This window comes from Coregonus clupeaformis, chromosome 8, assembly GCF_020615455.1.
Source record: "Coregonus clupeaformis isolate EN_2021a chromosome 8, ASM2061545v1, whole genome shotgun sequence".
Taxonomy (NCBI): Eukaryota; Metazoa; Chordata; class Actinopteri; order Salmoniformes; family Salmonidae; genus Coregonus; species Coregonus clupeaformis.
Window position 1 is genome coordinate 58,576,427 of NC_059199.1, and position 17,125 is coordinate 58,593,551.

Genomic DNA, 17,125 nt, shown 5'->3' on the forward strand with positions numbered 1-17,125 from the left:
CCTAGACGAGTGTGTAGATTATACGCAGAATATTCCCACATTTCTAAACCGGTAAATGGGTCAAAAATACCACAGATGCATTCAGACACAGACACGCTCACCTGTACAGCCCGTCTTCCTTGCTGTGCGTCGGCCAGTAGCTGGATGGTGATGGCTCTGGAGTCCTGGACAGCGTCCTGTAGATAGACGAAGCTGTGGCCCAAGTGTCTACCCACACTACACTCCCTACAGATAGGCACCGAGCACGTCTCACAGAAAAACAGAAACACCTAGACGAGAGACGGAGAGAGAATTCATGAAATCCTCCTATCAAATAGAAAACATACATTACAACATATTATTTAAAGGGTTTAAGTGCTTTAATATGTTAAACGATTAACCGTGATGGTGAGTATGAGACCAGAAACCATTGGGAGAATGGTTTGTTATTGACGTAAAAATAATGCAGTGCGTTTTTGATTGAACACATCCCCTGGTCCTCTTCAGGCTCAGAGGGGTGACAGTGAGATGAGACCGGGCATTCTGGGGCTTTACGGATCAATAAACCAAATCAGAGGACTTGGCGTGCGCACGCACACACAGTTCAAGAAACAGGTTAATCAACAAATGATCATAACAAAATGCATCTGTAATATTAAACACACTGAATCACATTTCAATAAATAACAAATATAAATATTTAAAAATGTTGACTCATTGATAGTGACACGTAACCATTAGCATGACCAAACTCTCCTCTACACTGACCGGTTGTAACAAGACACTAATTAAATATGCGCTAAAACAACAAATCCCGGAGTGACAGGGATCAATGTTGTCCAATGGGAGTAGAGCTGAGGGGGTGGGAACAGCAATCAATCCATCAATAATGGCTACGGTCCCAGGGGGAGGCATGATATGAGGTATGTACGCACTCCTGTCTGCTCCTCTGTGTTACCCCCCTTTTTCAACATCATGCTCTTCTCCTCCTCTAGCCCCTCCCCCTTCTTCAACCTCTCCAAAACGCCAAAGGGGAGGGGCAGAACAAAGGGATGGAATGCAGCTGCGTTTGGTGGAGGAGGTATGGATGGATGGATGGATGGAAGGATGGATGGGTGAGGGTCTGACAGCAGGCAAGGGTCTCAATCATCCTTATTCAAATACAGAAATTGTATTTGAATTCCATAATTTTGAATTTCTATTAGGATATTTAATTTGAATGTCATATTTTGGGATTTGTAATGCATAATTGAATCATTGAATTCATAAATTGAATTTATATTCATTCAGTGTTTTTTATTTTATATAAAAAAATATATATAGTCAGTTTTAATATGGCAGATATTGCATTTCATTGTCTGCATCAAGTTTACGAACTATAATTTCAAGTTTCATATATTCAACTTCTCAGATGCATTCAGATTCAGTTCTCTAAATTCAGATTCAAAACCAGAGACAACATCCTGGTACTTTGCCAGCCAGGAGAGGTAGAGGTGAACAGACTGTGGTAAACAGAAACTTCTGGTGGTTTCTGGAGCCAAAGTGGGATGTTGAATTTATTTTCTTCCTATGAATTTGGCTCTAGCATTTGAGCCGTTTCAGCTATATGCTATTATAACCCTCTCTGGGACATGGACATGCCTTCTGTTTCCCTCTATGATGATCACAGGCCGCGCAGCACAGGTTAGAAGGGAGTGTCACAACAACAATGTGGCCCCCATAAGAATATAGTTGAATAGCCCTATCATAGCCCTTCTAAGGCTTTCCACTCCCTATTTAATCTTGCTCTTGTGACTGAACCAGGTCTCCTACACGTCACAAGACTGTGTTAGCCCACTTAGCTAAAGCCTAGACAGTTTATTTGATTATAGGGATAAGTTCTGGAAGTTCGCGTAAAAGGACGACATTCTGCTTGTGCCAGTTCCCCCTGATTCAGCTCATCCCGAAACTCCAACTCAGGACTTCTGCCTTGCAAACACCCTCCTGAAGCGTTCCAACCCACCACGCTATTGCAAAAGGCCTTCTTCAATTTCGTTAGGGGCGACACTTCAGGCTGATGAGTGAGTTTCAGACCCCCATCTGCTACATTCACCTCCTAAACTCACTTCACAGCGACCACAGTGGTTGAATCAGCACAACAGTAGATACGAGTCCAGTGGCACCATTGTTAAGGACATCACGATGCCTGCTTAGCAAGTACTAGTTCCCCCAGATTCAGCTCATACAGAGACTTGAACTCAGGCCTCAAAAACACATGTGACCGCCCTCCCTGAAGCATTCCAACCCATCTTGCTATTAAAAAAGGTATTTCTTCAATTGTGCAAGGGGTGACACTTTAGGCTGAGTTCCACAGGTCCCCATCTGCTACACTAATACAAGTCTTCAAGAGCCAGCAAAGTTACTCATCAAAAGAGCGTGGTTTGGTGATCCATGCTTACGTGATGAAAACCTTGCCTGAGACCTGAAGACGTGTTAGTTTGACATGTGGGAGTTTGTGTTAGACGTGTTAGCTTCAAGTCTCCGGCAAGGGTAGTCATTATAAGGCTAACGCGATTACTGGGTTAAGACTGCGTTTGCCTGCTGAGCTAAAGCCTAGGCATTGGTCCTGTGACTTGGATGGGTCTCTTCAAGGAGGTCAACGGGGAGTGAAGTGTAACACAGGTGGTCCCGGTGACCACGCTCGTGTGAGGAGTGGCGCAGTGGTCTAAGGCACTGCATCGCAGTGCTAGCTGTGCCCCTAGAGATCCTGGTTTGAGTCCAGGCTCTGTCGCAGCCGGCCGCAACCGGGAGACCCATGGGCGGTGCACAATTGGTCCAGCGTTGTCCAAGGTAGGGGAGGGTTTGGCCGGCAGGGATGTGGGTTCGTTTCCCACGGGGGGCCAGTATAAAAAAAAACTAAGAAAACATGTATGCACTCACTAACTGTAAGTCGCTCTGGATAAGAGCGTCTGCTAAATGACTAAAATGTAAATGTAATGAGTAACTTGTCTGAGACCTGAAAAGTCGCATTGTCTGGCATACAGGAGACCTGGGTTAAAACCCCATCGGTCAAACTAACACATCTTCAAGGTCTCAGCCAAGGTTGCTCATCACATGGATGGATCACCAAACCACCTCTGTTGTTCTCAATAAATGTGGTGCACAGATCCTTCTACTTTTATTTGCCACAGGAAGTGATGTTGTGCAGTAGGCCTGATTTGGAACCCAGTCGGTTATCTTGGTGCAATGATCGCTGAGTAGGAGGTCAAAAGGGGGGGGTGAAATGTTACCGGGGTGGTTCGATGAACCCTGCTGGAGACTTGAAGACTTGTGTTAGCTTCCTGAACGAATCCCTACGGGCTTTATCGACGTGGGCCAACACAGTCTTGTGACATGCAGGAGACCTGGTTCGAACCCAGTCAGTCACAAGAGCAAGATTAAATAGGGAGTGGAAAGGCTAGCCTTAGAAGGGCTATGATAGGGCTATTCAACTATATTCGTATGGGGGCAACTTTAGTTTTTTTGTGACACTCCCTTCTGTGTCCTGCGTGGCCTATAATCATCACAGAGGGGAACAGAAGGCACTTCCTTGTTCCAGAGAGTCTTAACTTTTAGGAATGGGATTATAATAGCGTAGAGACAGATTCATAGGATGTAAATGTATTCAACATGCCACTTTGGCCTCAGAAACCACCGGAAATGTCTGTTTACCACTATCTAATCCGGCTGGCTAAGAACCAGTTACTCTAGTTTTGAATCTGAATTTGAAAACTGAATTCATCTGAGAAGTTGAATATATGAAACTTTTATAAAAACTTGAAATGACAGTTTGTAAACTTTGATACACAGACAATGAATGCAATATCTACCATATGAAAACTGAATATATAATTTTAAAAAACTTGAATATTCAATGCAATATTCCTTCAATTCAGTTTCAAATAATGAAATACAAGTTACATTTATGAATTTAATGATTCCATTTGTGCATTACAAATTCAATATCCTATTACAAATTTTAAAAATGGAATTGAAATCGATTTCAGTGCCAACAGAAATATTTCATCATTAGATCCTAAACACTCGTCACTCTTCTCATCGTGTGGTTGTCTACTTCTTAAAAAACCTTTGAGAGATTAGACTAACCAAAACAACTTTGAGATCTCATTCACATATTCTAGTTGATCATTAATATTGACATATTCTAGTTGATCATTAATATTGACATATTCTAATTGATCATTAATATTGACATATTCTAATTGATCATTAATATTGACATATTCTAATTGATCATTAATATTGACATATTCTAGTTGATCATTAATATTGACATATTCTAGTTGATCATTAATATTGACATATTCTAATTGATCATTAATATTGACATATTCTAATTGATCATTAATATTGACATATTCTAATTGATCATTAATATTGACATATTCTAGTTGATCATTAATATTGACATATTCTAGTTGATCATTAATATTGACATATTCTAATTGATCATTGATATTCACATATTCTAATTGATCATTGATATTCACATATTCTAATTGATCATTAGACTAGAACACGTTTCACCTTTCTGAGAAGAGAGAAACTGGCTGAAGGATTTTGACCATTGTTGTGTAAAGCATGGTTGAGATGTTGAAATGACATGACCTACAGTATGTAGCCTAGTAGAGTTTAACTTGGGGAGAAGAGACTTTTAGAGATAATTTTTATTTTATTTAACTAGGCAAGTCAGTTAACAAACACATTCTTACATAGGTGGTCCTCTGTAGCTCAGCTGGTAGAGCACGGCGCTTGTAATGCCAAGGTAGTGGGTTCGATCCCCGGGACCACCCATACACAAAATTGTATGCACGCATGACTGTAAGTCGCTTTGGATAAAAGCGTCTGCTAAATGGCATATTATTATTATTTATTATTATTTACAATGACGGCCTACCACGGCCAAACCCGGACAACGCTGGGCCAATTGTGCGCCACCCTATGGGACTCACAATCACGGCAAGATTGACAAGAAAATAACAAACAAGAGATGTTTGTGAGAAGAGTGGTGTCATGTTTTCACTGTAGATAGTCTCGTTATACAACTGGCCGTGTAACCTATAGGGACTCCACCAATACTATCATGCGTCAGCTGCTACTTACTATAGACTTCACCACCACTATCATGTGTCAGCTGCTACTTACTATAGACTCCACCACCACTATCATGCGTCAGCTGCTACTTACTATAGACTTCACCACCACTATCATGTGTCAGCTGCTACTTACTATAGAAACTTCACCACCACTATCATGTGTCAGCTGCTACTTACTATAGAGACTCCACCACCACTATCATGCGTCAGCTGCTACTTACTATAGACTTCACCACCACTATCATGTGTCAGCTGCTACTTACTATAGAGACTCCACCACCACTATCATGTGTCAGCTGCTACTTACTATAGACTTCACCACCACTATCATGTGTCAGCTTCTACTTACTATAGACTCCACCACCACTATCATGTGTCAGCTGCTACTTACTATAGAGACTCCACCACTATCATGCGTCAGCTGCTACTTACTATAGAAACTTCACCACCACTATCATGTGTCAGCTGCTACTTACTATAGACTCCACCACCACTATCATGCGTCAGCTGCTACTTACTATAGACTCCACCACCACTATCATGTGTCAGCTGCTACTTACTATAGACTTCACCACCACTATCATGTGTCAGCTGCTACTTACTATAGAGACTCCACCACTATCATGCGTCAGCTGCTACTTACTATAGACTTCACCACCACTATCATGTGTCAGCTGCTACTTACTATAGACTCCACCACCACTATCATGCGTCAGCTGCTACTTACTATAGACTCCACCACCACTATCATGTGTCAGCTGCTACTTACTATAGACTTCACCACCACTATCATGTGTCAGCTGCTACTTACTATAGACTCCACCACCACTATCATGTGTCAGCTGCTACTTACTATAGAGACTCCACCACCACTATCATGTGTCAGCTGCTACTTACTATAAGACTCCACCACCACTATCATGTGTCAGCTGCTACTTACTATAGACTCCACCACCACTATCATGCGTCAGCTGCTACTTACTATGAGACTCCACCACCACTATCATGTGTCAGCTGCTACTTACTATAGAGACTCACCACCACTATCATGTGTCAGCTGCTACTTACTATAGACTTCACCACCACTATCATGTGTCAGCTGCTACTTACTATAAGACTCCACCACCACTATCATGTGTCAGCTGCTACTTACTATAGACTTCACCACCACTATCATGTGTCAGCTGCTACTTACTATAGAGACTTCACCACCACTATCATGTGTCAGCTGCTACTTACTATAGAGACTCCACCACCACTATCATGTGTCAGCTGCTACTTACTATAGAGACTCCACCAATATCATGTGTCAGCTGCTACTTACTATAGACTCCACCACCACTATCATGTGTCAGCTGCTACTTACTATAGACTTCACCACCACTATCATGCGTCAGCTGCTACTTACTATAGAAACTTCACCACCACTATCATGTGTCAGCTGCTACTTACTAGACTCCACCACCACTATCATGTGTCAGCTTCTACTTACTATAGACTCCACCACCACTATCATGTGTCAGCTGCTACTTACTATAGAGACTCCACCACCACTATCATGTGTCAGCTGCTACTTACTATAGACTTCACCACCACTATCATGTGTCAGCTGCTACTTACTATAGAGACTCCACCACCACTATCATGTGTCAGCTGCTACTTACTATAGAGACTCCACCACCACTATCATGCGTCAGCTGCTACTTACTATAAGACTTCACCACCACTATCATGTGTCAGCTGCTACTTACTATAGACTCCACCACCACTATCATGTCAGCTGCTACTTACTATAGAGACTCCACCACCACTATCATGTGTCAGCTGCTACTTACTATAGAGACTCCACCACCACTATCATGTGGTCAGCTGCTACTTACTATAGAGACTCCACCACCACTATCATGTGTCAGCTGCTACTTACTATGAGACTTCACCACCACTATCATGTGTCAGCTGCTACTTACTATAGACTCCACCACCACTATCATGTGTCAGCTGCTACTTACTATAGAGACTCCACCACCACTATCATGTGTCAGCTGCTACTTACTATAGAGACTTCACCACCACTATCATGTGTCAGCTGCTACTTACTATAGACTCCACCACCACTATCATGTGTCAGCTGCTACTTACTATAAGACTCCACCACCACTATCATGTGTCAGCTGCTACTTACTATAGACTCCACCACCACTATCATGCGTCAGCTGCTACTTACTATGAGACTCCACCACCACTATCATGTGTCAGCTGCTACTTACTATAGAGACTCCACCACCACTATCATGTGTCAGCTGCTACTTACTATAGAGACTCCACCACCACTATCATGCGTCAGCTGCTACTTACTATAGAGACTCCACCACCACTATCATGCGTCAGCTGCTACTTACTATAGAGACTTCACCACCACTATCATGTGTCAGCTGCTACTTACTATAGAGACTTCACCACCACTATCATGTGTCAGCTGCTACTTACTATAGACTCCACCACCACTATCATGTGTCAGCTGCTACTTACTATAGAGACTTCACCACCACTATCATGTGTCAGCTGCTACTTACTATAGAGACTCCACCACCACTAACATGTGTCAGCTGCTACTTACTATAGAGACTTCACCACCACTATCATGTGTCAGCTGCTACTTACTATGAGACTCCACCACCACTATCATGTGTCAGCTGCTACTTACTATGAGACTCCACCACCACTATCATGCGTCAGCTGCTACTTACTATAGACTCCACCACCACTATCATGTGTCAGCTGCTACTTACTATAGACTTCACCACCACTATCATGTGTCAGCTGCTACTTACTATAGACTCCACCACCACTATCATGCGTCAGCTGCTACTTACTATAGACTCCACCACCACTATCATGTGTCAGCTGCTACTTACTATAGAGACTCCACCACTATCATGTGTCAGCTGCTACTTACTATAGACTCCACCACCACTATCATGTGTCAGCTGCTACTTACTATAGACTCCACCACCACTATCATGCGTCAGCTGCTACTTACTATAGACTCCACCACCACTATCATGTGTCAGCTGCTACTTACTATAGAGACTCCACCACCACTATCATGTGTCAGCTGCTACTTACTATAGAGACTCCACCACCACTATCATGTGTCAGCTGCTACTTACTATAGACTCCACCACCACTATCATGTGTCAGCTGCTACTTACTATAGAGACTCCACCACCACTATCATGTGTCAGCTGCTACTTACTATAGAGACTCCACCACCACTATCATGTGTCAGCTGCTACTTACTATAGACTCCACCACCACTATCATGTGTCAGCTGCTACTTACTATAGAGACTCCACCACCACTATCATGTGTCAGCTGCAACTTACTATAGACTCCACCACCACTATCATGTGTCAGCTGCTACTTACTATAGAGACTCCACCACCACTATCATGCGTCAGCTGCTACTTACTATAGAGACTCCACCACCACTATCATGTGTCAGCTGCTACTTACTATAGAGACTCCACCACCACTATCATGCGTCAGCTGCTACTTACTATAGACTCCACCACCACTATCATGTGTCAGCTGCTACTTACTATAGACTCCACCACCACTATCATGCGTCAGCTGCTACTTACTATAGAAACTTCACCACCACTATCATGTGTCAGCTGCTACTTACTATAGAGACTCCACCACCACTATCATGTGTCAGCTGCTACTTACTATAGACTCCACCACCACTATCATGTGTCAGCTGCTACTTACTATAGACTCCACCACCACTATCATGTGTCAGCTGCTACTTACTATAGAGACTCCACCACCACTATCATGTGTCAGCTGCTACTTACTATAGACTCCACCACCACTATCATGTGTCAGCTGCTACTTACTATAGACTCCACCACTATCATGTGTCAGCTGCTACTTACTATAGACTTCACCACCACTATCATGCGTCAGCTGCTACTTACTATAGAGACTTCACCACCACTATCATGTGTCAGCTGCTACTTACTATAGAGACTCCACCACCACTATCATGTGTCAGCTGCTACTTACTATAGAGACTCCACCACCACTATCATGTGTCAGCTGCTACTTACTATAGAGACTCCACCACCACTATCATGTGTCAGTTGCTACTTACTATAGAGACTTCACCACCACTATCATGCGTCAGCTGCTACTTACTATAGAGACTCCACCACCACTATCATGTGTCAGCTGCTACTTACTATAGACTTCACCACCACTATCATGTGTCAGCTGCTACTTACTATAGACTTCACCACCACTATCATGCATCAGCTGCTACTTACTATAGAGACTTCACCACCACTATCATGTGTCAGCTGCTACTTACTATAGACTTCACCACCACTATCATGCATCAGCTGCTACTTACTATAGAGACTTCACCACCACTATCATGTGTCAGCTGCTACTTACTATAGAGACTCCACCACCACTATCATGTGTCAGCTGCTACTTACTATAGACTCCACCACTATCATGTGTCAGCTGCTACTTACTATAGACTTCACCACCACTATCATGCGTCAGCTGCTACTTACTATAGAGACTTCACCACCACTATCATGTGTCAGCTGCTACTTACTATAGAGACTCCACCACCACTATCATGTGTCAGCTTCTACTTACTATAGACTCCACCACCACTATCATGCGTCAGCTGCTACTTACTATAGACTCCACCACCACTATCATGTGTCAGCTGCTACTTACTATAGACTCCACCACCACTATCATGTGTCAGCTGCTACTTACTATAGACTCCACCACCACTATCATGTGTCAGCTGCTACTTACTATAGAGACTCCACCACCACTATCATGTGTCAGCTGCTACTTACTATAGAGACTCCACCACCACTATCATGTGTCAGCTGCTACTTACTATAGAGACTCCACCACCACTATCATGTGTCAGTTGCTACTTACTATAGACTTCACCACCACTATCATGCGTCAGCTGCTACTTACTATAGACTCCACCACCACTATCATGTGTCAGCTGCTACTTACTATAGAGACTCCACCACCACTATCATGTGTCAGCTGCAACTTACTATAGACTTCACCACCACTATCATGTGTCAGCTGCTACTTACTATAGAGACTCCACCACCACTATCATGTGTCAGCTGCTACTTACTATAGAGACTCCACCACTATCATGTGTCAGCTGCTACTTACTATAGAGACTTCACCACCACTATCATGTGTCAGCTGCTACTTACTATAGACTTCACCACCACTATCATGCATCAGCTGCTACTTACTATAGAGACTTCACCACCACTATCATGTGTCAGCTGCTACTTACTATAGAGACTCCACCACCACTATCATGCGTCAGTTGCTACTTACTATAGACTTCACCACCACTATCATGTGTCAGCTGCTACTTACTATAGAGACTCCACCACCACTATCATGCGTCAGCTGCTACTTACTATAGACTTCACCACCACTATCATGTGTCAGCTGCTACTTACTATAGACTTCACCACCACTATCATGCGTCAGCTGCTACTTACTATAGACTCTACCACCACTATCATGCGTCAGCTGCTACTTACTATAGAGACTCCACCACCACTATCATGTGTCAGCTGCTACTTACTATAGAGACTCCACCACCACTATCATGCGTCAGCTGCTACTTACTATAGAGACTCCACCACCACTATCATGTGTCAGCTGCTACTTACTATAGAGACTCCACCACCACTATCATGCGTCAGCTGCTACTTACTATAGACTCCACCACCACTATCATGCGTCAGCTGCTACTTACTATAGACTCCACCACCACTATCATGTGTCAGCTGCTACTTACTATAGAGACTCCACCACCACTATCATGTGTCAGCTGCTACTTACTATAGAGACTCCACCACCACTATCATGTGTCAGCTGCTACTTACTATAGACTTCACCACCACTATCATGTGTCAGCTGCTACTTACTATAGAGACTCCACCACCACTATCATGTGTCAGCTGCTACTTACTATAGACTTCACCACCACTATCATGTGTCAGCTGCTACTTACTATAGACTTCACCACCACTATCATGTGTCAGCTTCTACTTACTATAGACTTCACCACCACTATCATGTGTCAGCTGCTACTTACTATAGAGACTCCACCACCACTATCATGTGTCAGCTGCTACTTACTATAGACTCCACCACTATCATGTGTCAGCTGCTACTTACTATAGACTTCACCACCACTATCATGCGTCAGCTGCTACTTACTATAGAGACTTCACCACCACTATCATGTGTCAGCTGCTACTTACTATAGAGACTCCACCACCACTATCATGTGTCAGCTGCTACTTACTATAGACTCCACCACCACTATCATGTGTCAGCTGCTACTTACTATAGAGACTCCACCACCACTATCATGTGTCAGTTGCTACTTACTATAGAGACTTCACCACCACTATCATGCGTCAGCTGCTACTTACTATAGAGACTCCACCACCACTATCATGTGTCAGCTGCTACTTACTATAGAGACTCCACCACCACTATCATGTGTCAGCTGCTACTTACTATAGAGACTCCACCACCACTATCATGTGTCAGCTGCTACTTACTATAGAGACTCCACCACCACTATCATGTGTCAGCTGCTACTTACTATAGAGACTCCACCACCACTATCATGTGTCAGCTGCTACTTACTATAGAGACTCCACCACCACTATCATGTGTCAGCTTCTACTTACTATAGACTTCACCACCACTATCATGTGTCAGCTGCTACTTACTATAGACTCCACCACCACTATCATGTGTCAGCTGCTACTTACTATAGACTCCACCACCACTATCATGCGTCAGCTGCTACTTACTATAGACTCCACCACCACTATCATGTGTCAGCTGCTACTTACTATAGACTTCACCACCACTATCATGTGTCAGCTGCTACTTACTATAGACTCCACCACCACTATCATGCGTCAGCTGCTACTTACTATAGACTCCACCACCACTATCATGTGTCAGCTGCTACTTACTATAGACTTCACCACCACTATCATGTGTCAGCTGCTACTTACTATAGACTCCACCACCACTATCATGCGTCAGCTGCTACTTACTATAGAGACTCCACCACCACTATCATGCGTCAGCTGCTACTTACTATAGAGACTCCACCACCACTATCATGCGTCAGCTGCTACTTACTATAGAGACTCCACCACCACTATCATGTGTCAGCTGCTACTTACTATAGACTTCACCACCACTATCATGTGTCAGCTGCTACTTACTATAGACTCCACCACCACTATCATGTGTCAGCTGCTACTTACTATAGAGACTCCACCACCACTATCATGTGTCAGCTGCTACTTACTATAGAGACTCCACCACCACTATCATGCGTCAGCTGCTACTTACTATAGACTCCACCACCACTATCATGTGTCAGCTGCTACTTACTATAGAGACTCCACCACCACTATCATGCGTCAGCTGCTACTTACTATAGACTCCACCACCACTATCATGTGTCAGCTGCTACTTACTATAGACTTCACCACCACTATCATGTGTCAGCTGCTACTTACTATAGACTCCACCACCACTATCATGTGTCAGCTGCTACTTACTATAGACTTCACCACCACTATCATGTGTCAGCTGCTACTTACTATAGAGACTCCACCACTATCATGTGTCAGTTGCTACTTACTATAGACTCCACCACCACTATCATGTGTCAGCTGCTACTTACTATAGACTCCACCACTATCATGTGTCAGCTGCTACTTACTATAGACTTCACCACCACTATCATGCGTCAGCTGCTACTTACTATAGAGACTTCACCACCACTATCATGTGTCAGCTGCTACTTACTATAGAGACTCCACCACCACTATCATGTGTCAGCTGCTACTTACTATAGACTCCACCACCACTATCATGTGTCAGCTGCTACTTACTATAGAGACTCCACCACCACTATCATGTGTCAGTTGCTACTTACTATAGAGACTTCACCACCACTATCATGCGTCAGCTGCTACTTACTATAGAGACTCCACCACTATCATGTGTCAGCTGCTACTTACTATAGAGACTCCACCACCACTATCATGTGTCAGCTGCTACTTACTATAGAGACTCCACCACCACTATCATGTGTCAGCTGCTACTTACTATAGAGACTCCACCACCACTATCATGTGTCAGCTGCTACTTACTATAGAGACTCCACCACCACTATCATGTGTCAGCTGCTACTTACTATAGAGACTCCACCACCACTATCATGTGTCAGCTGCTACTTACTATAGACTTCACCACCACTATCATGTGTCAGCTGCTACTTACTATAGACTCCACCACCACTATCATGCGTCAGCTGCTACTTACTATAGACTCCACCACCACTATCATGTGTCAGCTGCTACTTACTATAGACTTCACCACCACTATCATGTGTCAGCTGCTACTTACTATAGACTCCACCACCACTATCATGCGTCAGCTGCTACTTACTATAGAGACTCCACCACCACTATCATGCGTCAGCTGCTACTTACTATAGAGACTCCACCACCACTATCATGCGTCAGCTGCTACTTACTATAGAGACTCCACCACCACTATCATGTGTCAGCTGCTACTTACTATAGACTTCACCACCACTATCATGTGTCAGCTGCTACTTACTATAGACTCCACCACCACTATCATGTGTCAGCTGCTACTTACTATAGAGACTCCACCACCACTATCATGTGTCAGCTGCTACTTACTATAGAGACTCCACCACCACTATCATGTGTCAGCTGCTACTTACTATAGACTCCACCACCACTATCATGTGTCAGCTGCTACTTACTATAGAGACTCCACCACCACTATCATGTGTCAGCTGCTACTTACTATAGACTCCACCACCACTATCATGCGTCAGCTGCTACTTACTATAGAGACTCCACCACCACTATCATGCGTCAGCTGCTACTTACTATAGAGACTCCACCACCACTATCATGTGTCAGCTGCTACTTACTATAGAGACTCCACCACCACTATCATGCGTCAGCTGCTACTTACTATAGACTCCACCACCACTATCATGTGTCAGCTGCTACTTACTATAGACTTCACCACCACTATCATGTGTCAGCTGCTACTTACTATAGACTTCACCACCACTATCATGTGTCAGCTGCTACTTACTATAGACTCCACCACCACTATCATGTGTCAGCTGCTACTTACTATAGAGACTCCACCACCACTATCATGTGTCAGCTGCTACTTACTATAGAGACTCCACCACCACTAACATGTGTCAGCTGCTACTTACTATAGAGACTCCACCACTATCATGTGTCAGCTGCTACTTACTATAGACTCCACCACCACTATCATGCGTCAGCTGCTACTTACTATAGACTCCACCACCACTATCATGTGTCAGCTGCTACTTACTATAGACTTCACCACCACTATCATGTGTCAGCTGCTACTTACTATAGACTCCACCACCACTATCATGCGTCAGCTGCTACTTACTATAGACTCCACCACCACTATCATTTGTCAGCTGCTACTTACTATAGAGACTCCACCACTATCATGTGTCAGCTGCTACTTACTATAGACTCCACCACCACTATCATGTGTCAGCTGCTACTTACTATAGACTCCACCACCACTATCATGCGTCAGCTGCTACTTACTATAGACTCCACCACCACTATCATGTGTCAGCTGCTACTTACTATAGAGACTCCACCACCACTATCATGTGTCAGCTGCTACTTACTATAGAGACTCCACCACCACTATCATGTGTCAGCTGCTACTTACTATAGACTCCACCACCACTATCATGTGTCAGCTGCTACTTACTATAGAGACTCCACCACCACTATCATGTGTCAGCTGCTACTTACTATAGAGACTCCACCACCACTATCATGTGTCAGCTGCTACTTACTATAGACTCCACCACCACTATCATGTGTCAGCTGCTACTTACTATAGAGACTCCACCACCACTATCATGTGTCAGCTGCAACTACTATAGACTCCACCACCACTATCATGTGTCAGCTGCTACTTACTATAGAGACTCCACCACCACTATCATGCGTCAGCTGCTACTTACTATAGAGACTCCACCACCACTATCATGTGTCAGCTGCTACTTACTATAGAGACTCCACCACCACTATCATGCGTCAGCTGCTACTTACTATAGACTCCACCACCACTATCATGTGTCAGCTGCTACTTACTATAGACTCCACCACCACTATCATGCGTCAGCTGCTACTTACTATAGAAACTTCACCACCACTATCATGTGTCAGCTGCTACTTACTATAGAGACTCCACCACCACTATCATGTGTCAGCTGCTACTTACTATAGACTCCACCACCACTATCATGTGTCAGCTGCTACTTACTATAGACTCCACCACCACTATCATGTGTCAGCTGCTACTTACTATAGAGACTCCACCACCACTATCATGTGTCAGCTGCTACTTACTATAGACTCCACCACCACTATCATGTGTCAGCTGCTACTTACTATAGACTCCACCACTATCATGTGTCAGCTGCTACTTACTATAGACTTCACCACCACTATCATGCGTCAGCTGCTACTTACTATAGAGACTTCACCACCACTATCATGTGTCAGCTGCTACTTACTATAGAGACTCCACCACCACTATCATGTGTCAGCTGCTACTTACTATAGAGACTCCACCACCACTATCATGTGTCAGCTGCTACTTACTATAGAGACTCCACCACCACTATCATGTGTCAGTTGCTACTTACTATAGAGACTTCACCACCACTATCATGCGTCAGCTGCTACTTACTATAGAGACTCCACCACCACTATCATGTGTCAGCTGCTACTTACTATAGACTTCACCACCACTATCATGTGTCAGCTGCTACTTACTATAGACTTCACCACCACTATCATGCATCAGCTGCTACTTACTATAGAGACTTCACCACCACTATCATGTGTCAGCTGCTACTTACTATAGACTTCACCACCACTATCATGCATCAGCTGCTACTTACTATAGAGACTTCACCACCACTATCATGTGTCAGCTGCTACTTACTATAGAGACTCCACCACCACTATCATGTGTCAGCTGCTACTTACTATAGACTCCACCACCACTATCATGCGTCAGCTGCTACTTACTATAGACTCCACCACCACTATCATGTGTCAGCTGCTACTTACTATAGACTCCACCACCACTATCATGTGTCAGCTGCTACTTACTATAGACTCCACCACCACTATCATGTGTCAGCTGCTACTTACTATAGAGACTCCACCACCACTATCATGTGTCAGCTGCTACTTACTATAGAGACTCCACCACCACTATCATGTGTCAGCTGCTACTTACTATAGAGACTCCACCACCACTATCATGTGTCAGTTGCTACTTACTATAGAGACTTCACCACCACTATCATGCGTCAGCTGCTACTTACTATAGACTCCACCACCACTATCATGTGTCAGCTGCTACTTACTATAGAGACTCCACCACTATCATGTGTCAGCTGCTACTTACTATAGAGACTTCACCACCACTATCATGTGTCAGCTGCTACTTACTATAGACTTCACCACCACTATCATGCATCAGCTGCTACTTACTATAGAGACTTCACCACCACTATCATGTGTCAGCTGCTACTTACTATAGAGACTCCACCACCACTATCATGCGTCAGCTGCTACTTACTATAGACTTCACCACCACTATCATGCGTCAGCTGCTACTTACTATAGACTCCACCACCACTATCATGTGTCAGCTGCTACTTACTATAGACTCCACCACCACTATCATGCGTCAGCTGCTACTTACTATAGACTCCACCACCACTATCATGTGTCAGCTGCTACTTACTATAGAGACTC

At 43.9% G+C, this 17,125-nt stretch overlaps 1 protein-coding gene across 1 annotated transcript in view; it reads right to left on the bottom strand.

Annotated features, from left to right (window-relative positions):
- Window positions 1-17,125, bottom strand: part of LOC121572252 (E3 ubiquitin-protein ligase TRIM71-like) — a 46,988-nt gene that overhangs the window by 16,373 nt on the left and 13,490 nt on the right. Inside the window, exon 2 of the mRNA XM_041884222.2 lies at window positions 102-269. Within this exon, the coding sequence (XP_041740156.1) occupies window positions 102-269 (168 nt within the window). The remainder of the gene's footprint in view (window positions 1-101; window positions 270-17,125) is intronic.